A 26103-nucleotide genomic window follows, 5' to 3' on the forward strand; every position below is an offset into this window, starting at 1 on the left:
AAACTATCTCTATTCAATTATCCAGTAATTTTTATTTGAGAAAATGTATTGTTTTCAAATTTGTCTGCATTCTTTCGCGTTTCTGGTACTTTTTTCCCACTGTGGCATTGTATTGAAATCTTACAATTTTGTATTATGTTAATACAGAAGTAAAAAGGGTTCATTTGTTTGTATTAAATATATATTATAGAATTGTATTTGCCAAGATTTTATACAATAATTGTGAGATTTGTTTTTCGGGTGTTAGCCATGTAAATAAAATTCAGTCACTTCTAGGTGATTTAATCATTCCGATACACCCCCAACAGAAAACACGCGGCTTTCATATCAAGCCGGTGCATTGCATTCTCCTTCCACGCTCCACTGCTTCTTATTCTCTTTCAGTCTCTATGCACCGTGCGCGAATCTCACTCTCTTTCCGCACCCTCGAAATTATGCTCGCGTTTCGCGTAACTCGTGGTGCCAACCATCTACATGTAGAATAGAGTGGAAAGTACTCACCATGCATAGAATGACTGCTGGACGAGTAGTCGAGAAAAAAACGTCACGTCGTCTAGTTCCGTTCATTGTGGAGCTACGCGGAATTGTTCTGGCTTGAACCCCTGAACATTAGTTTTCCCCATACTGATTTTTTTTGGTAATTGAAATTTTCCTTCAATTTTCGCTTCTATATTCAGCGTTCGGACGGTGGATATTCGCGTACTCGTTCGGTAGTGTGTTCAGAGTCTGTTTACATCGTGTTTGCACCGCGGAGGAAAACGAGAGTGGTTTGGCGATAGATCAAAGAAGGTGTTTCGCGTCATAGTGGAAGGCTAAAATGAGGGGCTGGTTATCTAAGATGAGTTTTCAAGTGATTGATTGAGCGGTGAGGGAAGGTTGAATGGGTTTTTAAATCGTTCAGATTTGGCTGAAGTGATGTGGAAAAGGTAGATGGGGATCCGATTAGAAGATAAGTGAGCCCTTCATCGGTTAAATTTGTTCACTTTGGGGTGTTTGTCGATAATGTAATTGTGGCGGGTTTGTTGTCGGCTTCGCAAACCACCGCCGCAAAGTATTCAACAACAGGAAGAAGAAGGTGAGCTGATTGGAGGATAGCCAAGGCGATTAACCCGAATGCAATTTTGATCGGCTGAATACGGGAATAAAATGGAAAATAAATAAATTTTTATCGTGTGTATCGCGGCAAGTGAATGTGCTTCTACAAACAGAGAAGAAATCGTGGAATACAACAGCAGGAGGTGCAAGGTTGATTATAAATTGCACATTGCGAGGTGAGGAAGTGCACTAAATAAGGCGAAGTGGGCTACAAAAAATATTGTAAAGTGCAGCTGGCGATACGCAAAAGTGCGCGTACGCACACGTGAACACAGCGTATAGTGTTCGGGGGAAGCGGGCGCGCGTAGGGTGTCCATTCCAAGTACGTCTTCGTTGGGGACACTGCCACCGGAAGAACCGAAAGGATATGGCCAGCACGCCCAACTCAATCGAGGTGCAGATCGATAATTTCCTGGAGCAATTCAAGCGCAGCGCCTCGAAGGCAATGGAGGGCGACTGGTCATCGTCGTCTTCGACGACAGCAGTCACAACACCACAGTCGGCCGGATCGGGCTCCAAGATACGGAACATTTTCAGCGAACACGAAGGTGAGTGAACGCGCACGCGGTGCATTCGACGACGATGATGGTGATGAGTGTTCTTTCCGTTCAGCATGGGGGTGGCTGGTTGAATGACTCATGTGAAGTGGAAAAACAAAAGGGGAATCGGAATAGCATAGAGGTAAAGTAAAAAAAGAGAGAGAGAAATAGGACATCAAGTAGACAAGATGGGTGGAAGTGGAAGTAGCAAAGCAACAGACAAGCGGACGGGTATCGATTTTCCCACGAACAACGAGTTGTATTGTTGTTTCTCGACATAGTAAACTCGCACGGTGCTGGTACAATTGCGGCATTATCAGTATTGTTTGAAGGTGCTTTTATCTGTTTGCGCAAAGATACCGGCGTGTCCGTGGTCGTGCAGCGGAAAGCTGCGAAAACAGCAGGAGAGGCCTGTGCGCCAATTTTACGGAAATAAGCTGACACGAGCGCTGTATGCTGCCTTCTTCGATACCTCCGCGAATGAATGACGGAGTGAGTGACATCATTCAAGTTGGGGCATTACGAAGAATTGTGGCTCGGGGGTGTCCACCGCGAATAAGTAGAGCAAAAATAAGCAGTGAGCATTAGAGGGAAGCAGAAGTGCCATTTGAGTCTTTGTTTGTCAATTGAAGTAGGTGACAGACACAATTGGATTTTATGTAAGTGGTCGGTTGGTACTCGTGATTTTTCTGGGTTTCTTTGCTTGGCCGCTTGGGCGAGTAGGTTGGACTAGAAGCAAGATAAAGCAATAAAATGATAATCGTGCCTGGTACATAATTAAACTGTCTCAGGAATGTTATTTCAAACGATTTGAATGAAATGTTCAAGAGAAAAATACCAAGCAATAAAGTTGATAGCATAAATAGCAGTTTGAGTACTAAAGTTCTGTTATCTGTGAATTAGTGTGAATTTAAATTTCACAGATACGCATTACAAATAATAAGAGATAGGGTGTTTGAGAGCTGGTCCTCTGTTTCTGATGTGGACTGTATATTTTTGGATTTGGATAGTGATCTGTGGCGGCTGAGGTGGACATAAAGTCTTTTGGACTTGGGTGGGCGGTTGAAGCCTTACTTCTGTCTGTTTTTGGTGCGTTTCTTCGGGGGTTTTGGTTCACAGCAATATTTCTTTTAGGGCTCCCTCAGACCTAAGCGATTTCATCGCCGCGACGACGATGGGTCGTTGCAGGCAATGTTCTGTTTACGCTTCCACACCAACGTCGACAGAAACGCTGTTGCCAAGCGATAAAGCGATAGATTCATTGACACATTACACAGTTACATTGGCTTTTCAAACAACACCTTATTTACATAAAATACACCACTTGATTGTACCTTTGACAGATACGTTTTTCGACCTCAACTGTAAAGTCGAGTCAAGTACGAGATACTGAAGACAGCCTTACTGTCGAGGTCCAAATACGTATCTGTCAAAGGTACAACAAGTGGTGGAATTAAATGGAATTGAACGAACTTGTCTAAAAATCTCAAAAGTAGTGGACGTCATATTTAAATCAACCCTAATATTAAAGCGAATTAAAATTACATCAACGTGATTTTTTCGGGAAAATAATAAAGGGGATAGATATCCTTATGGAAGAACACCGGCGAAAATAGTAAATTTTCTGAATAAACGGCGCGGTGTTTCTTATAACATTTCTAAAAATCCTAGCGTAGTGAATCAAATTCTAAATCAATATCTGATCCCATGCGGTTCTATGAATCAAGGAAAAAATATGATTTGGAATTCTTCCACTTAGCGGCGCTAGTGTATATGATCCTATAACAGTTTGGTTCGATATCTCGGGATCTATGGTATTTAGGAAGTTGCCTTTTTTACAAAGTTCTTCGAGGATTGGAAATCAATATGTTAAAAAACTGTTTAGTTCAGAATTCATCCGCAAGGCGGCGCTACTGTATATGAGAGATCGGTTTGGTTCGATATCTCGGGATCGCATATATTCTATAAAACCAACGGAATTTGGTTACTTTTTGGCCTGCAATAAGCCTGTTTGATGCTGAATAAAATACTAATGGTCATATAAAGGGTTTAACTTATATTCGTGTTACAGACAAATGGACGCAACACAGATTTCCTAAAATGATCAAAAAAGCACAAATTTACTGAGTAGAACGTATTAAACCAAAGAAGAGAAGAGTAGAACAGATTCAATTAGCGTCATGTTGTGACATTAACGAAATGGAAGTTCATTTAGTTGACATTTCATTAAGATTTCTTTCATAATTATAAAAAGGTATTGTGGCAAGGAGTTGTTCAACACACTACTCATCTCACACGTTATGACACGTTATGGTTAAATCTATAATTTGCTTCTACAGTAATATCCCGATTTTATCACCCCCTGGTGAATTTTGGGGTGATAAAACAGGGTATGTGACAAAATTGGAAAAAAAAATCATTTTTTTAATTCATTCCACAAATATGAATCATTTTATGCATTGGAAAGGCCAAATTCGTGACCATTCCCCGTTATTTCTTGTCGAAATTGCTTACAGAATATTTCTCAGGTACTCAGAAGTTGTTCGTAATGAACTACAGGCGGTGAAAGTTATTTCATGAAAATCAATGTTATTTTTGGTATTATTTACGAAAATAAAAAGAATGATTTTTTTTTTGGGGTGACAAAATCGGGTCGAAAACGTGACAAAATCGGGACGTGATAAAATCGGGTCGAAAATATGATAAAATCGGGGAGTGACAAAATCGGGTCAACACTGTATAATGTAGTAATGTTAAAATTGTAAATTTTGAATCCCTTCCCTTCTCACTGCGTAACGCTTTTTAGATGATAGATGATTTTTTCTTGAATTAGGCGCAACGTTAAGACATAACCCTCCCCCTTAAAATGTTATGTAATTTTTGTTCGTCACCAAATACAATTAAAGAGGCATTACTGAGTAACTCAGATGGAAATTGAAAAAGAAGAAGTTTACCAAAGCATTTGATTAATCCCCCTAGCGGTAATGTTGTCTTTCTCGTACATTATAAGAAAATGTATTTTGGCCATAACTTTTGAGCCCATAGTCCGATCCAGCCTATTTTTAATAGGGAACAATGGAACAACGTTCTCTGACGAATGAATCTTGTTGTGAGTAATCGGTTTAGAGTGAGTGCCTGAAAAGAGTTTAGATCATTTTTGCTCACACACATACAGACATTCACACATACATATACACATACATCACCTCAATACGTCGAATTGAGTCGATCGGTATACAGGCCGGACTCGATTATCCGGATTGTGGAAAAAATTTCACTCCGGATAATCGAACCCTCCGGATAATCGAGCCATTTTTTGGTTGTTGCTGAAAATTTAACTTTTGCTCAAATAATCTTTATTTTGGTTATAGAACATCTAATAAAATATCCCGTTGGTCCGGTCATGGATTCTGACTACCGTTAGAGGTCAGCGCCGATCCGAAAATCGTCGGCGGTAACGTTTGTCATAATGTTGGTCGGCGCTGGCTAGGCGATTTTTTAAATTACGTTCGTAATGTAAATTTTTTTTCAGGATATTTTAATATATTAACGGGAGATTTCCCTGCAAAAATCTAATGAGCTGTCCCAGAAGATTCTTCCAAGTTTTTCGAATTTTCAACCGGAATTGCTCTAAAGTTTTCACGGGAATTTCTTTGACAATTTCACGGAAAATTGTTTAGGAGTATGCCTATGCCACCGGGCATGCATGCCTCGAATTTAACAGAATTTCCTTGTGATTTTTTTTGAAAGTTTCACAAAAACTGTTTCCAACGGAATTTCAACTGGATTTTTTTACGAAATTTCTTTGGATTTCTACGTGAAACTCCTTATATTGTATATTAGTAACTCTTCGGAAATTCTACGAGATTTTTTTTAAAAGACGAAGGGTCGTTTGGTTGAAAGTCATTTGACCTAATACCACATGGCCGAATAATACGTAAAGCCGAAAGCTATCTAGCCGAATTCCATTTGTTCGATACGGTTATTATGTGGAAAATGGTTTGGCGGAAAAAGCCGTATGCCCTCGTTTGGTCGAATAGGCCTTGTCATCGAAAATTCCATTTGCGGAAAACGCTCCATTTGTTCACTAGGTGCTGTGTGAATGTCCTGTCCGACGTCTAATGTTAAGTGTTAAGTATTCAGTCTGTGCGAGCTCTGGTCAAAGATGGTGATCCTGTCTTTCTTACTTTTAAATTCTACAAAAAGATCTTCCTAATTTTTAAGGAAATTTACTCAGAATTTCAACGGTAGTGTTTCGAAATTGCGAAGGATATTCTTCAGAATTTTCATTAAAAGTTCTTAGTTTTTACGAAAAGCTTTTTCGATTTTTGAACGAAAAAAATATAAGGAACTTTTGAGAAAAATCGATTTTTGAACGAAAAAAATATTCACGAGAAATTCTGTGGAGTTTCAACAGGATTGCCATAAACTGTCGGCGGCGACGGCGCACATCTCTAACCGAGTGGTCCTCCGGGAAATCTGGAGGGTGCAAAAGAATGAAAACTTCTAAATTTTATCGTTAAGCACCAAGATTTTTCTGATGCATTTGTTTTTGTATTATGCTGTGGCCTTCCGTAAATTCCGGAACATCCGTAAAATAAAAGAAAAAATAATGAATTTCATTGCATAGCACCATTTGGCATTCTAACAACGGAATTTATTTCATTTGATATATTTAAACTAAGTACTCTGCAGTACATAAAATTCGTCTACATTCAGCTCGGTCAGTATTTGCACGTCGCCAACTTTGTAGTCCACGGAGGGAACTCAAATCGAACCACCTTGCTCTCTGCGCACCTCGCCTTCTTGTCCCCTGATCCCTATCAGGAACCATTTTCACCAGGTTATTGTCCGACATTCTGAGCATGACATTATGTATGGATCACCTTTGACACCGAGTGATTCTTTAGAAAATGAAAATATTCATTTCATAACTAAGGGAAGATCCATTAATTACGTAAAGCAAAACATGCTCTTTTCAATTCCTCTCCCCCTATGTCACACTTTTTGTACGTTACGTAATTTTGCGTTGCGTAATTTATGAACGAACCCATTCCGGATATTCCGGAGGACCACTTGGTTACCCCACTCTTCCTCTCGCAACCCTTTTTATGGAAGGTTTAATTTTTGTACGGACCGTAACGCTTGGTCTGACTTCCTCCCTCCCCATAAAGCGTTACGTAATTTGTGAACAGTCCCTTAGGAAAGCGAGAAAGGCGCTAGCATTACTAGGTTTCTTGCACATATGAGATACGTTACGGATACACACTGATAATACATATTTCTATAGATGGTTCAAAATATTTCTCCGGATAATCGAGCAATTTTCTCCGGATAATCGAGCCTCCGGTTAATCGAGCCTTCGAATAATCGAGTCCGGCCTGTACAGCACTATGAGTGTTTGGGCTTCCTTTTAAATGCTTTTGGGTGATCATATAGCTTCTACGTATACTTAGTACACAAGAAAGGCAAAAATGAGCCTTCATGTATCTTACAAAATGATAAAATTGGGCAGAATTGTATTCTTGGTCCTCAAAGCTTAACCCTTAAAGGCGCAAGGCGATTTTTTTTAAATTCGTCGGAAATATTTCTAACGTAAATAACCATTGGAATTATTAACATTAAACGTATTTTCGGTTTGTTGTTTTAAAACAACATTGCGCATTTAAGGGTTAAGAGTTCAATAGTGTAGCGATGTTGTTTTACTGCGGGGTATTGCGGGGCACAATACTGTTTTGTTCGTTAAATATTGCGTAAAATATGCTTTTACAAAACTACTCAAAACTAAATTCTGGACGGAGCTATTATTACATTATCAAGCCTATTGCATAGATCTGTTTAACAGCTTTGTAACGATATATAAATATGTTACTTTTGAGACGAAAATATGGCAAAGCTGTCAGTTTTCCCAAAAAAACGTAAAAATGTCTTTCCTATGAGGGGCTAGTTTGAACGCCCCCCACCCCTCCCTAAAAAATCTAAAAAATAAAAACCGTCCTGTTATTCTGAAAAAAAAAAAGATGTACTTAATGAGATCTTTTTTTTTCTGAATCCAGTTATCAATTTCGAGTGACATATATTATGAATATTGTGTTATATTAGTTATATAACACAATAATTAATATTTTAAGTTATTCTTGTAATGTCCAAGCTTGCCTTTTGACGAGGTACTTCTATTTTTTTCTTCGTAATTTTCAATTGCATAGAATCCAGAAAAAAATAGTATATAATAACACTTATAGATAGTAGAATCTATAGATGAGCAAAAGCATGGTTGGGTTCGTTTTTTTTACCGTGTACCAGGCGCATATGACATCACATACACCTTTATATTTTCATTGAAATCGTGACGTCATGCTCGTTTGGAGACAGAGGATTTATCTTCGCTCATCTATACTATCTATAAAACTACCTATTTTAACACATGTTCAAGAGTTGTTTGGAATTATATTTAAGAATTCTACAAATCATTGTAATATGGTAATTTTTTGATACTTCGTGATATTTTCGGTAATATTTGAAAAGTAAAATATCTTAAGTTTAGTATTTTTCCACAACTAACCTAATATAATAGAAGGTTATGATGGTGGATGATATACTCCAAAATATTTTTTTTAATTTGGAAAATAAGGAATAAGTCAAAAACTTTGATAATTCCAATATGCTAATATTGAATGGGAACGTTCAAACTTTTTAATAATAAATTAATGATTTTATTTTAATGGATCTTTTTCTTATTGGCATTTTAATGGATAGCACACTAAAAAAAAACAAAATTCTAGACATTTAAAATACAAAATTGATTAAATTACGAGTCGAATGTTTTGATTTACCAAAAGGTGCTTTAGAAAAACAAATAATGATGTTGATCGGAAACAAAGATTTGGGTCTTCGGGTGTTAAAACTCATATTAGTTGTTTTAAAATTTTGTGGATTTTTGGTAAACCAACCCCAATGACTATGATGCAGTTATACACTGCTTTACTTACTTCATTGCTAAGTTCTCTAAGTTATTAAGAACGATTTATTTTATTAGAGAGAATGGTCTTTATCCTCACAGAAATTTGTGATAATTTGAATAGCCTCATCAGTTACTCTGGAAGGTATTCTTCAAAATAGTTTGAATAAGATAAAACCAAGAGCTGAACACTAAAATAATATGTTGGGTATATTTTAAGATACTTTACGTTTTTACTGCTTTCGTTTTTCTGCTTTCGTTTTTATGATTTATGCTTATAAGAAAAAACCACACTAGACTGCCATGCAATGTCTATTGGCTCTGTCAAATGATTTGCAACCAGGCTTGTTAGCCCGAAAGTCGTTCGTTTTTTCTGCCTTCAAATTCCTACTGGCCAGCTTATTAGCTTTTAAATTATAATTTAATAAGCAAATTCTATGTCACTATTCATGAATGTGAGGTAAGTAGAATACGATCGAGAATCCAAACATATTTCAAACATTTTTGAAAAAAAAAACTATTGGTCTCCATAATCAATTGAACTATTCATATTAAATATTTTTAATTCTAAATGAACTTTATTGTGTTTTAACCCTTCCGTTACCAACCTCCCTTTTGAAAACGAAAATAAAAATCTTTTTGGCTGTAACTTTTTTGTTTTTTGACATTTTTTTTCGCAATTTTTACTAAAAGAAGCGGAATTTATTCAAGTTTCAGGTTCTCTATGAATTTTCAGGACTGGTCACTTGATACCGGAATTATTCCGGATTTAAAATGGGTGTTAGCTTTTGGCCATATGCCAGAACGCATACTTCAGAAATGATTATTTTAGATATTTTGAAGAGAATCGACGCATAAACTATACCAAATTTGATCAGGAATTTGATCGTCCGAAATATGGCCTGTATATCCGGAGGTTCCGCCGGAACCTGTTACGGGTTCACTTTAAGGAAATAGGAGAATACCATCATACAACCCATCAAACTTCATGATTTCAAAAACTATGCCATTCTATGCTAGTTTTGTACTTCCTGGGCCGTATTTGAATAGATTGGAACCGGTAAACTGATTTGCCGAGTCCCGGTTCAAGGGACAATTTTGGGAAATAAGCAAACCCCATCATGCGACGTATCAAACTTCATGATTTTAAAAATTTATGACATTCTTTGGTAGTTTTGTACTTCCTAAACCGTATTTGAACCGATTGGAAACGGTAAACGGATTTATCGAGTACTGGTTTGAGTGTCAATTTTGGGAAGGGTTAAAGAAACCAATAGTGAGCGAGAAACTGCTCAAATGATCAGACAATCAGTTCTTGAGGTTTTCACAAATTCTATTCTTATGATAATTGCATAAACTTTGAAGGTTAAAATAATATAACTGTGAAATTTGAAATATTTTTAAATTTTTAATTTGAATAAACGTTTGATATTCTAAAGAAACTTCTTTTAAAGAAATTTAAGGAGCCTGAACAAACTATTTAGGTTTTAAAACCCAAGCAGCACAACTTGTTTCACTACTGAACATTCCACTATGTTGCAACTATTCGGAAAGAAACAATCTATGCGTATGTGCCATCAAATATAACTCTCTGGCAATCTAAAAAGCGCAAGAGGTGGATCAAACATCCTTCGATTGCAGTAAAATTGCAATAATAATGCAAAATACTACAGCGGAAAAAAAAGGAAATGGAAATAAAAAACTGGAATCGATTTATGAATCTTATGATTGATAGTACTTCACTCTACCGCAGCACCATTCAACACTTCGAAGGGACTGCATGTTGACTCACCATAAAAACCATACGATTATGAAGTTTTGTACTCGGGTTTTCTGTTACTTGATTGCAGCATCATAGGAAAAAATTGTGAGTTGTCAAAACGTTGAACGATGGTAAATTAAACATGAAGACACACTCAACTTATCTTCAACTTAATTTAAATAAACAATTAAATTTTGAAAGACACATTGAAGTTACATGGTAAAAAATATGCAACTTAATGATGTGCACTATTCTTTGGTTGTTTTGTTTTTCAATGTCTTTTAATGAAACTGAATAGAAACAAGGTTTATTTTAGTGGAGATTCAAAAATTGTCCATACTGCCTCCTCTTTGAGTCTTAATTTAAAAAAAATATTTTAATCTTTTTAGTGGAATGTATTCAACCGTCTAAGACGAGTTTAGTACTCTCCATTTAACTCCACCAATTATTTTGAAATCTTTGCAGATACGTATTTCGACCACAACTGTGTCGTCTTCAGTGTCCCGTACTTGACTCGACTTTTCTAAATGGCAATTTTTTTTTCAATTTTTAAAAGTTTTTCAAACCAATAGAGGGATTTTTTTAGATTTATAAACTTTATCAGTCGAAATACGATATCTAGCAATTATCTACATAGTTTTCAATCATAAAAAGGCATTTTCACATACAGAGGTTATAGGAAAAAGTTCGAAGTCGTAGAACTTGCTGCAAAATTGGGGTTTAAATTAAAAACATAATTTTGTGTAACAATTTATAACTCACTGCCTATTATTATCATATGAAAATTAATTTTGATCACTTTTTCTACAATAATAAATGTGACTGGAAAAGACGAGCTCGGTGGTCTAGTGGCTACCGCTTCTGCCTTATACGCAGGAGGTCGTGGGTTCAATTCCAGGTTCGTACCTTTCCTACTTTGTATTTCTATCTTAGTTCTTTCTGTGTCTCACGTTCTACCAAAAGGATTCCTACTGTTATCTATAACCTTCCACACAATCCCAAAACCTCCCGTGGCACCTATGAGAGGTCGTAGAGTTCTCTGCATCTTTCTTAAGTAGGTGTCCAACTAATCATCCTTCCCCTTCCTCAGCATTCGCAAGGACGTGGCCAGGACAGATCTCGACTATTGGAGAGTGCATTGCTTCCATCTAAGAGATAGTGATTAGTCCCAAATTAATATCTGTGGTAACGGATGAAAGTGATGCTACTCTCATACAATAGTCTTGGCTTGTACCACCTACGAATTTGTGCGAATTGCTCAATGCTAATGCTAATAATAAATGTGTCTGGAAAAATCATACCAAATCTTATTCGTTAAGTTCTCACGTGCAAGTAAACTCGTTTGCATTTTCAAAGGAGCTTGAGTTTGTTTTTATGCAAAATCGCTTCGTTTCACTCATTTACCGAAAAATCAATCGAGACGAAAATGCAAAAAATCCTAAGATGAGCCATGGATGATTCTAATAATGGAGATATTTCCTTGATTCAAATCGTAGGTCATAGTCACTGACACTGACAGAAAAACACTATTTGGTTTCTTTTTCTGCAAATGAAAGTCACTATTTGGTCTCTATTTTCGTCAACGTTGGTCACTAAAGCCATTATTTTGAGCAGCATTGATCGCAACCAGTCTTGATATGACTATCAAGTCCGTTCTTTAAGTTTTTTCAGCTTCTTTCTATAAAGTAAAATTACACGCCATAGTTCGTGCTCCAATTTTCGCGAATACAGTTAAACCTCCATGAGTCGATGTTCTATGACTCGATATCGACTCATGGAAGCAAATTATTCCATATTAAAAAATATTTTCTGGGTTACTATGATGGTCCCTTCAAACAGCTTCCCAAGGATTTTATATTCCACATCTCGATATTTCCATGAGTCGACAATCGACTCATGGAGATTTTACTGTATTTAAAGTTCAGACACACTTTCTCCAAGTGTACAAGCTCATCGCTATTTTATTAAAATGCTATAAAGCAGTTACAAATATATAATTAACATTATGTCCTACTGGCAGGGATGTCAATCTCCCCGGAGAATTCACCGCGGTGCACATGTGCGCCTGCACCGCGGTGAGTTCTGCGAATATTACCGCGGTGTTTCATGCTACACTCACCGAGACGCACCGACACCGCGGTGCCACCGCGGTGTGCAGCAGAATAGCAGCAAATTACAGTATGATTCCCGAGTATGCGTATATTTGCCAAATATTAAAGTGAATATGAAATTGTATCGAATATGCTTGATGAGTAGAACGATGTCCGATGCCATTTTGAAATCCAATATGGCGGACCGAAATTCATGATGGCGGCCATATGGACCAATTATTTGACGTGAAACCTTGCAATATGGGTGTCTATCGATCGGGTTTGATGAGTAGAACTCGAAAATCGATGTCCGACGCCATTTTGAAATCCAATATGGCGGACCGAAATTAAAAATGGCGGCCATATGGACCAATTATTTGACGTGAAACCATGCAATATGGGTGTCTATTTGATGAGTAGAACTCAAAAATCGATGTCCGATGCCATTTTGAAATCCAAGATGACATACCAAAATTCAAAATGGTGACCATATGAACCAATTATTTAACGTGAAACCATGCAATATGGGTGTCTATCGAACGGGTTTGATGAGTAGAACTCGTAAATCGATGTCCGATGTAATTTTGATATCCAAGATGGCGGACCAAAATTCAAGATGGTGGCCATTTAAACTAACTATTTGACCTGAAACCATCCAATATGGGTGTCTATCGATCGGGTTTGATGAGTAGAACTCGTAAATCGATGTCCGATGCCATTTTGAAATCCAATATGGCATACAGAAATTCAAGATGGCGGCCATATGTACCAATTATTTGACGTGAAACCATGCAATATGGGTGTCTATCGATCGGGTTTGATGAGTAGAACTCGAAAATCGATGTCCGACGCCATTTTGAAATCCAATATGGTGGAACGAAATTCAAAATGGCGGCCATATGGACCAATTTTTTGGCCTGAGACCATGCAATATGGGTGTCTATTTGATGAGTAGAACTCGAACATTTAATGCTGGGTAAAGCGTACCATTGGTACTTCGCGTACCTGAAGGAATAAAATAGACCCCATCTCGCGGTCCTTAGCCTCTTACCCAGCAACTCCTATCCCTACCTCCCCACGGTGCTGGCCGGGATACGAGCAACCTTAGGAAAGATCAGGTAACCAACCCCAGTGGGAACTATGGTCGTATGCTGACAGGAAGGGGTTTGCTCCTCTCCGGAGGTGCAAATCTTATTGAGCGTCTGTTCTCCATGTCAGGATCGGCTCACAACAGCGTCTGTTCTCCATGTTAGGGCGGCTGATCATCGTCCGAGTGTCAGCGAGGGACTCTAAAGTGAAACTGTGCACCATGGTCCACCGGAAATAAGGAGGAATGGTCCTCCGGAAATTTAGGGGTTTGGTGTCAGGCCCTGCAAGCCAGCCTTTAAAAATCATAAGCAACGAACAATCAACAAGAGAGTACGGACCGGAACCATCGGCGAAGACCACTGCGACGAAAAGGGACTAGCGATTGGAAACTCAGTTCGTGGAACTGCAAATCTCTCAACTTCATCGGGAGCACACGCATACTCGCCGATGTGCTCAAGGACCATTGATTCGGCATCGTAGCGATGCAGGAGGTTTGTTGGAAGGGATCAATGGTGCGAACGTTTAGAGGTAATCATACCATCTACCAGAGCTGCGGCAACACACATGAGCTGGGAACAGCTTTCATAGTGATGGGCGATATGCAAAGGCGCGTGATCGGGTGGTGGCCGATCAATGAAAGAATGTGCAGGTTGAGGATCAAAGGCCGGTTCTTCAACTTCAGCATAATCAACGTCCATAGCCCACACTCCGGAAGCACTGATGATGATAAGGACGCATTCTACGCGCAGCTGGAACGTGAGTACGACAGCTGCCCAAGCCACGACGTCAAAATCATCATAGGAGATTTGAACGCTCAGGTTGGCCAAGAGGAGGAGTTTAGACCGACTATTGGAAAGTTCAGCGCTCACCGGCTGACGAACGAAAACGGCCTACGACTAATTGATTTCGCCGCCTCCAAGAATATGGCCATTCGTAGCACCTACTTCCAACACAGCCTCCCGTATCGGTACACCTGGAGATCACCACTGCAGACAGAATCACAAATCGACCACGTTCTGATTGATGGACGGCACTTCTCCGACATTATCGACGTCAGGCCATATCGTGGCGCTAACATCGACTCTGACCACTATCTGGTGATGGTTAAACTGCGCCCAAAACTATCCGTCATCAACAATGTTCGGTACCGACGACCGCCGCGGTACGACCTAGAGCGACTGAAGCAACCTGATGTCGCCACTGCATTCGCGCAGCATCTCGAGGCAGCGTTGCCGGAAGAGGGTGAGCTCGATGGGGCCCCTCTTGAGGACTGCTGGAGTACAGTTAAAGCAGCCATTAACGACGCAGCGGAGAACAACGTCGGGTATATGGGTCGAAGTCGACGGAACGATTGGTTCGACGAAGAGTGCAGACAGATTCTGGAGGAGAAGGACGCAGCGCGGGCGGTCGCGCTGCAGCAAGGTACCCGGCAGAACGTGGAACGTTATAGACGGGAGCGGAGACAACAGACCCACCTTTTTTCAAGAGAAGAAACGCCGCCTGGAAGAAGCGGAGTGCGAGGAGATGGAACAGCTGTGCCGTTCTCAAGAAACACGCAAGTTCTATCAGAAGCTCAACGCATCCCGCAAAGGCTTCGTGCCGCGAGCCGAAATGTGCCGGGATAAGGATGGGAGCATCTTGACGGACGAACGTGTGGTGATCGAAAGGTGGAAGCAGCACTACGAGGAACATCTGAATGGCGCTGAGAGTACAGGCAGAGAAAGTCAAGGCAGCGGAGGAGATGACTACGTCAGTTCAGTGGACGATGGAAGCCAACCAGCCCCCACCTTGAGGGAAGTTAAGGATGTCATTCAACAGCTAAAAGCGAATAAAGCAGCTGGTAAGGATGGCATCGGAGCTGAGCTCATCAAGATGGGCCCGGAAAAGCTGGCCACTTGCCTGCACAAACTGATAGTCAGAATCTGGGAAACCGAACAGCTACCGGAGGAGTGGAAGGAAGGGGTTATATGCCCCATCTACAAGAAAGGCGACAAACTGGAGTGTGAGAACTTTCGAGCGATCACCATCCTTAATGCCGCCTACAAAGTGATATCCCAGATCATCTTCCGTCGTCTGTCACCATTAGTGAACGAGTTCGTGGGAAGTTATCAAGCCGGCTTCGTTGACGGCCGCTCGACAACGGACCAGATCTTTACTGTACGGCAAATCCTTCAAAAATGCCGTGAATCCTGGTATTCACGGCATTTTTGAAGGATTTGCCGTCGGGTCGGACCTGGTTCCCAACGCACCATCTGTTCGTTGATTTCAAGGCGGCATACGACAGTATAGACCGCGTAGAGCTATGGAAAATTATGGACGAGAACAGCTTCCCTGGGAAGCTTACCAGACTGATCAAAGCAACGGTAGATGGTGTGCAAAACTGTGTGAAGATTTCGGGCGAACACTCCAGTTCGTTCGAATCGCGCCGGGGACTAAGACAAGGTGATGGACTTTCGTGCCTGTTGTTCAACATTGCGGTAGAAGGTGTTATGCGGAGAGCCGGGTGTAACAGCCGGGGTACGATTTTCAACAGATCCAGTCAATTTATTTGCTTCGCGGATGACATGGACATTGTCGGCCGAACATTTGCAAAGGTGGCAGAACTGTACACCCGCCTGAAACGTGAAGCAACAAAAGTGCGCAACAAACAAGGTGAATGCGTCAAAGACAAAGTACATGCTTGTGGGCGGAACCGAGCGCGACAGGGCCCGCCTGGGAAGCAGTGTTACGATAGACGGGGATACCTTCGAGGTGGTCGAGGAATTCGTCTATCTCGGATCCTTGCTAACGGCTGACAACAACGTTAGTCGTGAAATACGAAGGCGCATCATCTGTGGAAGTCGGGCCTACTACGGGCTCCAGAAGAAACTGCGGTCGAAAAAGATTCGCCACCGCACCAAATGTGTCATGTACAAGACGTTAATAAGACCGGTTGTCCTCTACGGACATGAAACATGGACAATGCTCGAGGAGGACTTGCAAGCACTATTCGAGAGACGGGTGCTTAGGACCATCTTTGGCGGTGTGCAAGAAAACGGTGTGTGGCGGCGAAGAATGAACCATGAGCTCGCCCAACTCTACGGCGAACCCAGTATCCAGAAGATAGCTAAAGCCGGAAGGGTACGATGGGCAGGACATGTTGCAAGAATGCCGGACAGCAACCCTGCAAAGATGGTGTTCGCTTCCGATCCGGCAGGTACGAGACGGCGTGGAGCGCAGCGAGCGAGATGGGCAGACCAGGTGCAGAACGACTTGGCGAGCTTGGGGCGTATCCGAGGATGGAGAGATGCGGCCACGAACCGTGCATTGCGGCGTCAAATTGTTGATTCAGTGTTATCTGTTTAGATGTTAACTAAATAAATGAATGAATGAATGAATAACACTTGTAGATAGTAGAATCCATAGATGAGCAAAAGCATGGTTGGGTTCATTTTTTTTAACGGGTACCAGGCGCATATGACATCACATACACCTTTATATTTTCATTGAAATCGAGACGTCATGCTCGTTTGGAGACAGAGGATTTATCTTCGCTCATCTATACTATCTATAAAACTACCTATTTTAACACATGTTCAAGTGTTTTTTGGAATTATATTTAAGAGTTCTACAAATCATGGTAATTTTTTGATACTTCGTGATATTTTCTGTAATATTTGAAAAGTAAAATATCTCAAGTTTTGTATTTTTCCACAACTAACCTAATATAATAGAAGGTTATGATGGTGGATCATATAGTCCAAAAAAAATTTTTATTTGGAAAATAAGGAATAAGTCAAAAACTTTGTTATGTCCAATAATATTGAATGGGAACGTTCAAACTTTTTAATAATAAATTAATGATTTTATTTTAATGGATCTTCTTCTTATTGACATTTTAATGGATAGCACACTAAAAAAACAAAATTCAAAACAAAATTCTAGGCATTTAAAATATAAAATTGATTAAATTACGAGTCGAATGTTTTGATTTCGCAAAAGGTGCTTCAATCTATTTTAGAAAAACAAATAATGATGTTGATCGGAAACAAAGATTTGGGTCTTCGGGTGTTAAAATTCATATTAGTTGTTTTAAAATTTTGTGGATTTTTGGTAAACCAACACCAATGACTATGATGCAGTTATACACTGCTTTACTTACTTCATTGCTAAGTTCTCTAAGTTATTAAGAACGATTTCATTAGATTTATTTTATTAGAGAGAATTGTTTTTATCCTCACATAAATTTGTGATAATTTGAATAGCCTCATCAGTTACTCTGGAAGGTATTCTTTAAAATAGTTTGAATAAGATAAAACCAAGAGCTGAACATTAAAATAATATGTTGGCTATATTTTAAGATACTTTACGTTTTTATTGCTTTCGTTTTTCTGCTTTATGCTTATAAAAAAGAACCACACTAGTCTGCCATGCAATGTCTATTGGCTCTGTCAAATGATTTGCAACCAGACTGGCCACTGGCCAGCTTATTACTTTTAAATTATAACTTAATGAGCAGATTCTATGTCACTATTCATGAATGTGAGGTAAGCAGAATACCATCGAGAATCCAAACATATTTCAAACATATTTGAAAAAAAAACTATTAGTCTCCATAATCAATTGAACTATTCATATTAAATCTTTTTAATTCTACATGAACTTCATTGTTTTTAAATTGGTTTTAAAGAAACCAATAGTTAGCGAGGAACTGCTCAAATGATCAGACAACCAGTTCTTGAGGTTTTCACAAATTGTATTCTTATGATAATTGCATAAACTTTGAAAGTTAAAATAATATAACTGTGAAATTTAAAATATTTTCAAATTTTTAATTTGAATTAACGTTTGATATTCTAAAGAAACTTCTTTTAAAGAAATTTAAGGAGCCTGAACAAACTATTTAGGTTTAAAAACCCAAGCAGCACAACTTGTTTCACTACTGAACATTCCACTATGTTGCAACTATTCGGAAAGAAACAATCTATGCGTATGTGCCATCAAATATAACTCTCTCTAGCAATCTAAAAAGCGCAAGAGGTGGATCCTACGAAAATATCCTTCGATTGCAGTAAAATTGCAATAATGTTGAAAATACTACAGCGGAAAAAAAAAATAAAATAAAAATATAAAACTGGAATCGATTTATGGATCTTGTGATTGATAGTACTTCACTCTACCACAGCACCATTCAACACATCGAAGGGACGGGACTGCATGTTGACTCACCATAAATGAAGTTTTGTACTCGGGTTTCCTGTTACTTGATTGCACCATCACAGGAAAAAAAATGTGAGTTGTCAAAACGTTGAACGATGGTAAATTAAACATGAAGACACACTCAACTTATCTGCAACTTAATTTGACACATTGAAGTTACATGGTAAAAAATATGCAGCTTAATGATTTTGTTTCGTGTTTGCAACATGAAGTGCACTATTCTTTGGTTGTTTGTTTACAAATGTCAAACACGTACTGCATTGCAATGCTAATGAAACATTGATCACAATTCGAACGTTTTTGACATCTTGATGCAACATTTTCGTACTTTGATGTTTTTGCAATGCATTTAATGAAACTGAATAGAAACAAGGTGCGTTTAGGAAGATGTTGCGTGTGCTGCTTGGACATGATTCTTTGGCCTCCTGCAAGAATCTGTGCTATTGTTAACATATTTCAGTTTCTCATTAAGAAATTATTGTTTACTAAAATTTTCCTAGATTAAGTATAAGGAATCCCTGATTTTATTTTAGTGGAGATGAATTGAAGTAGGATAGTTCTAACTCGTCTTATGACAAGTAAAGGCATTCCACTAAAAGCTCCAAATAATTTACTTATCGATACGTTTTAATATAGAAAGAATTTTCTGGAAGCATTGGGAGCATTTTTGCAAAATCGCCAGAGAGAAGAACTATGAAGAATTTTGGTACGTAAATAACAATATCAGGCCTGGTAGCGAGTCACTTTTTAATAACTTGGTCACTATTTTGAGTCTAGTTACTGAAAAGTCACTATTTGCATCCAAAAGTCACTGGTTTTTTAAAAATGTTCTCTAAAGTTGCTAACTGCACCGCCTGTTGAAAAAAGGGTTCAAAATAAAAATCATAGGTACCTACTTTTGTTATCAACCGAATCAAATGTAAATCTGGAAGCAATGTATAAATTTGAAGTATTATACTCCAAAAAAGCACCAAGTGTACATCCCCGTAAATAATTATAAAGCATTCGCTGATTTTCATATAAAACGGTCATTTTTGAAACTCCATAAAACTGGAGTGGCTTTATAATAATTTCCAACTAGGATAAAACGTGCCTTTTCAATAAACATGCATACAAAAAAACAATCAATAATCAAAAATTTAGGCTATTTTAGGCTAAGATGCTAATGTACTCAACACAAAATAGTTAGAAATCGAGATTTTCCTCAAACATAACAATTTTGTATGAACATCAGCGAATGCTTTATAATTATTTCTGGGGATGTATTGTAAAAATCGTCAGGTTAATTTCGATTCAGATCAACTATGATCTTGCTCTTCACGAATGGAATTTGATAAAATCTTCCTGTAACTAAGATAATGAACACAGTTTTAACTGCATCACATGAAAACACCGATGTTGGTGAAAACATACAGACATATTATGCAATGAATCAAATTAGGAAGTCGTTTGTTGTAGGCATCAAATATCATATGATTTGATTTATGTTGTTCAAATAACTTGTTTGAAGAAATCCTAACGTTCAAAGTTTCGGCTTCTGATTTTTAAGAATTAACCGGTCAAATGTCCAGGGAAAAAAGAGGAACAATAACATAATAATAATAAGCAATGATTTGTAACAAATTCAACAATTTTGTAGAGCAACGATTTTTAGGGGAAACAATGTTCTTATGCACCTAAAAGCTTGAAAATCACTTTAACATGGTCAAAACGTGAACGGAACGAATCGCAATGTTAACAAGACTTGTACTGCACACCGAAAGCTTCCGTTTAGAGGTAGTTGCGATGATTTTCGACGTTTATATCTCTTGATACATTTTTTTTTCAAAATTGAAAATAGCTCAAAATCACAAAATCGACTTGAGCCACCTCGAAATTTTATCCGAATAAGCTGAAAATTTGACAGGAGGCTTATTTTAGCATCAGAATTGTGATTCTGGGCTGACCGGTTGAATTTTCGATACTTTTTGAAAACATGAAGAGGTCTACTATGCTTGCTCTTATCCACCTTACTAACATCGCCAATCCTTCAAATGGGTTGTACCGATCAACTTGCCAACGAGATTGCCAAATCTATGTCATGTAATGGAACTTTTATAGCGATTTATAATTCCTCACCATGATAACACGAAAATAACACGATATGAAAGCCTAGTTCGATGAGTTTAAGGTTATGTGTTTACTTTTTAAGGTGTCAGTTCTACCCCCATGTAGAGTGTCCAATTTGCCCCAACAGATGAACATATTTAAAAACTGTTGGAAATTTTGTAAAAATCAAGGAAACTTGTCACAAATGCATGCCAGAGCACTGTAAACAACAGATTTTTTCTATGGGATGACCAATAATTGAGAAATCATCTTCTAAGTAGAGCTTATTTTATGGGAGGTGAAACTTATAATTTTCAATCATTTGGAAGACATTCTAACTTTTTTTTGTCAAATTTATGCGCTAAGAAAATAAAACAATGACTTCTAGGCTATAAATTAGTTGTTTATGAAAGGATTGTAGAGTTCGCTGCATTGAAAGTAGAAAAATGATTGTATTAACAAGAATATTGGGGGTATCCAATCTGCCCCGTGTGTTCGTAATGCCCCCTGGTCCCCTATGTTCGCCCCAAAGATGATCTTTTTATTGAAAAAATGAGCCTTACAAGGCTATAAATCAATCAACTTAGTTTAACGAATGAATTTAGATGATGTCTGTGTGTGCGTGTTGTGTATGTGCGAAAAACACGTACAAAGTTATCACCTTTTTTTAAGCACTTGTCCTTAACCAATTTGTTCGCAAAAAAGTGCAATCAAGGGCGAAACTTGTTATGAATATAAAATAATGTTAATTATGGAATATATTTACCTATCAGTGATATTTTTATCTTTCTTATACATTCTTTTTCATATGTAAAACATGTGAAATTCGTCAATACCGATAGGTGGATTAATCAGCCGTTTTCTAATGAATATTAGTCCAATCACCACTGAAATCACAATGATAACAAAAAAAGAACATTTTAAGATTCATAGCTATCGAGCTAAACCTTGGAGGGAGGAAAAAAAAAAGTTTCGTGATCAGAACTTCCCCCGTAGTGTTTGATACCAGGGGTAAGTGTAAAATCTTTGAGTTATTTGCCGTGAAGATAAGCGTAGCCAATAGTAGTAATCATCATGCTTTTTTTTTTTTTAATTTTTGTCTTCTTAATTTCTGGTAGCATTCTAGATAAAGATCAAGGATAAATATGAGTATCACTACATAGTTTTTAGTCTACGAATTACACCGTTTCAATGCTAATGCAACTTGTAGCTCACTAACTGGTTATAAACTTCATACAAAAGTCACTATTTCCTGCAACTTAAACTCTATTTGTTCACCTTTTTTAGTCATCGTTGGTCACTAAGTCACTATTTTGAATAGCATTCATTGCTACCAGGCCTGCAATATTTGATACGCTGAAATTCTCAATATTGTGCCTTGCAACAAAATGACAGCTTTCGTGATCATTTTCCAAGGCTCTCATAGATGTTAAAATTTTATCCGCATTACAAATAGCACGTGCTATCAAGGCATTTATCGCCACAATCCACCACGTGTCGACCGAATTTTCAAAAATATCAAAGTAGCTTTTTTTCTGGCGATATGTTTTTCTTAGGCGACTATCTGGCGCACATTTTCTGTTGCGAATAAAAATAAGCGAAGGAGTAGATTTTTTTTATGAGCGGTACAGTAATAAAAAATTGAAAAATTAGTGGAGATTTTGGTATTAAGTAATAAAATTTGACTAAATAGTACTAATTTGTTTTCGAATTGAAACTAAAGCAACTTAAAGTTGAATGCAAATACAATAAAAAAATGAATACAAGTGATGTTTGCTTTCGTCTATTTATGCAACCACTTTGGTAGAAACTTGTTTGAGCGTCGCCAACAGACAACAGACAGCAAGTACCTTCGCTTTATCGAACTACTACTGGCGCCGTTGTGTTTATTTTCTGATATTCAGCCTTTTTTTTCGGTGGATCGCGAGTCGAGTATCGCCGCCCGCACACTGACTGCATTCGTGTGGATTGTGAACGGTGTCAATGTCAAGGTTGCGCCCACCACACGACTGTGCGACTGTTTTATGGCCGGCCGGTTGTCATACAAATTTCCAACACAATTCGAAACAAATTTCCCGTGTTTGCGATACCCGCGGTCAAACGCAAGTCCTAAGTAGGCGCTGATCGCGGCACTGCATTCTACGTATTTGGTTTCGTCTCATTGTTGAACACGTGTGGACATACTGCTCCTGGGTTTAACGGAAGGACGGACCGTCATCATCATTTTAATTATCGACTGCTTATCTTTTTTTCTACAACAAAATTTGGTCATACCTATGACTTTGAATAAGAATTACCTGCGCGTGATTACTCGCAATGTATCACGTTTACAGTTATGTACATCAACAAACTGAAAACTGAAATTCGCCGTTCCAAAATTACGAGGTAATAACTACTCAAAACCTATAAAAAATTAAAAATTTAAGATTAAATTGTTTTGTTGCTCATTTTGATTTTTTTAAGCAGTAGGCTCGAATGACAACTAATAAAATGAGAACATTGAGTTGCATTGCTCTTTTGAGTAGGGTTATAAAATGAAATGGAAAGCGAATGAGTTTGTTTAGTATTTTTGCGATGTTTCACCAGTAAACAAATAAAAGCAAATCCAGCCTTTTATGTTCTACATGCCTATTAAATGCGGAATTTTATTTTAGTTAAAGCGGACACTAACCGGAGTAGTCTTTCGTGCTTTGGGGAACGGACGTGGTCAATAACTAAACATAGCGATATACATACATAGATAATGCCTGCCGGTGTTGCCTGAATGTCTGGCTAAAGTAAGAAAGGCTCCGCCCGGCGGTCTTCAATAGGGCGAGAGTAGAAGCTTCGAAATTGCACTGCCAGTCGTTTACCGGAAGACGACACCCGGTGTCTTGTTGGGCTTACTGTCGGTCGTTGGATTTTGGGTCACTTTTTATGATACACACTGGATCACGCTGGCAAGAGGCCATAAGCGATTTTACTGCCGTTTCCGTCGTCGCCTTACTTGGATCATTGGATTTAGTAGCTGAGATAATTTTAATTTGTTCGTGATTTACGACAGTTGATTGTATTTTTTTTGCCATCGATGGAAAATTGGATAGTAGCGACGAACAACCGATTAAATGCTTATCGATGGGTTAGCAATTTTGGAGAATGGCATGGCACCTTAGGGTTCAGGGTGGTTTATTTTAGTTCATTGATTATGTCTTATTTATTTCCAGTGCAGATTCTAACCTCAACGGTAGGCAACGTCACTAGTTACTGTTACCAATCGGTGAAGAATGTAGTTCGGACGGTTTTCAACGTTACTGTCGATGCTTTATTGGTGTTTTCTTTATTGGTGGTGTGCTACAGTTTGGCAACTTTTACGGCTGCTATTGAGTCTTAATGAGTTTATCATTATTTGTTTTTCATTGTTTTATGTTTACTCAGGTACTAAGTACAATTGTTATATTTTTGTTGATTTCTTTTTTTTTTATTCCCAAGGTTTTAGGTGAAAACACGTTTGTTTAATAAATGTATTGTTCTTTCGTTAGATAGTTTGAAATTATTCTAATTTATCCGAAATATGTCATTTTTCTTGACTTGACTTTGATTATTCTTAAATAATCCTTAGATTATTCTAAAATTGCGACAAATTGATTACTGACCGATAAAAATATAAACTAAGTCGATTGCAATAAAAAATGCCCAACGTTTCAGTTTCACCTTCGGCTACTTCAAGTGTGCCGCCTTCCGTCATAAAAGTCAATTGAAGCTGACTGATTGCGCTCTGGATTTGACGCCCAATTGATTTTGCCTTCATTGATGTCACTCACTACCTATACTTGAGTCAGCGAATGTCATCGAAAAGCGGTTCAAAAATGACGGGACCAGACAGCGGTAAGTAAGTGGATTGCGTCGAACGGCCTACTGCTTTCGAGCGCAGAAGATAACAAGTGGATGCGGGAATGAAGGGTTCCCATGGTAATGATTTGTTTTAATTCACTTATGGAAGCAATCAAATAAGCATAATTGGTGAAAGGTGAGAACATAATTAATTCAGTTCACATTCGCTCTGCTACTTTCTGCTGTTGTCATTTGTTAAATAACGATACCATTTTTACAAACAGAGCGATAATGGTGCTTGAAATTGATATCAATTTGGGTCCGCTATGAAACACCGCACATCGCGTAGGTGTCAACAAACGCATTGAGAAAAATGGCTGAAATCATTAATGGAATCGTAAAATATTAAGGCCCATCACACATCCAGCCAACTGGAAAACGTTTTTTCATTCGATTAAGTGATTCGGTAGAGATCGTTTCATCCAGTCGCTGCCTATAGTGTTGATGGTGGTCGCTCGAGCGCAGACTACGGAAGAGGGAGCTATTTTGGTCTCAATTCTAATTGAGTTTTCTCGTTTCATAATCGGGAATTATGGTGCTAGCGGAGCATCATTTGTTTCCCGGGTTTGGTGCTCGTGAGGCGGAGTTTTCAAATAGCGGACCATACACGAACTTTTAGCTTTGTCAATACTCGAATCGAGTCGATATATTCACTCCTAGGTTGTTTTATTGTTTGCATTGGAATGAATTTAAAAAAAGCGAGAAAACACCTAAATGGGCAATCAAATGTTTGGGTCGTCCGCAGACGTAATATGAAAATTATATTTTTCAATAAATAAGGTATTTATCATCAGATTTTGCACGACAATATGACTATTAGAATTTTGCTATCAGTCAATTGAATGAGCTCATTGCAGTTTAGAGTTGCTTTTGAATTCTTTTTCCTCAGTGTTCTTATTTGCCGAGAGCCGAAATCGTGTTTTCAATATAGTTTTTCATTTTTACAATGCTAGTCGTGGGGAACCAAAAGACTTGAGATTCTGAGGGCAAATCTATACAAACAAAAAAAAAACCGACGCGACGCGAAGCAGTGATTTTGGTTAAAATAAATTAAAATACACATACATGGAATGTAAAATCCATGTTGATGCATTATATGCGACTTACGATTCACAGTGGAACTTCTTATTTTACCACATGGCAAAATGAAGGTAGGTGGAAGTGTGCCCAAACGTTCAGCTCCTAGAGTCTTTCTCCAGGAAGAACAGGAGTTTCCGCCCCTTCCGGGACATCTAAAATCCTTGATGTTCCTACTTTTTCAATTTCTCCGTCAGCTGCTGGGCATCGAGAGCAATGCCATATTCCACTATAGTGCTTCAATCTCCAATGTTCACGTTTGCTGGCATCGTGGACTTCTTTAACGCTTCTGACCATGTGGCAAATATGGCTAAATCAGTTCTCCCTCTTTTGCCA

At 38.3% G+C, this 26103-nt stretch overlaps 2 protein-coding genes across 13 annotated transcripts in view; both read left to right on the forward strand.

Annotated features, from left to right (window-relative positions):
- Positions 1–24274, forward strand: part of LOC134217962 (glycogenin-1) — a 165915-nt gene extending 141641 nt beyond the window's left edge. For 2 of the 11 annotated variants that reach the window (XM_062696811.1, XM_062696812.1), the window contains exon 8: positions 24024–24274. In XM_062696811.1, coding sequence (XP_062552795.1) covers positions 24024–24190 — 167 coding nt within the window. In that variant the 3' untranslated portion in view covers positions 24191–24274. The remainder of the gene's footprint in view (positions 1–24023) is intronic. The other 9 variants (XM_062696818.1, XM_062696815.1, XM_062696814.1 and 6 more) reach the window with 8 other exon arrangements.
- The window catches only part of LOC134217961 (guanine nucleotide exchange factor DBS), a 502406-nt gene continuing 476840 nt past the window's right edge, over positions 538–26103 (forward strand). The window contains exon 1 of one of the 2 annotated variants that reach the window (XM_062696807.1): positions 538–1643. In XM_062696807.1, the coding sequence (XP_062552791.1) occupies positions 1463–1643 (181 nt within the window). In that variant the 5' untranslated portion in view covers positions 538–1462. The remainder of the gene's footprint in view (positions 1644–26103) is intronic. The other variant, XM_062696808.1, reaches the window with a different exon arrangement.

The sequence above is a fragment of the Armigeres subalbatus genome, chromosome 2, assembly GCF_024139115.2.
Source record: "Armigeres subalbatus isolate Guangzhou_Male chromosome 2, GZ_Asu_2, whole genome shotgun sequence".
NCBI classification, from domain to species: Eukaryota; Metazoa; Arthropoda; class Insecta; order Diptera; family Culicidae; genus Armigeres; species Armigeres subalbatus.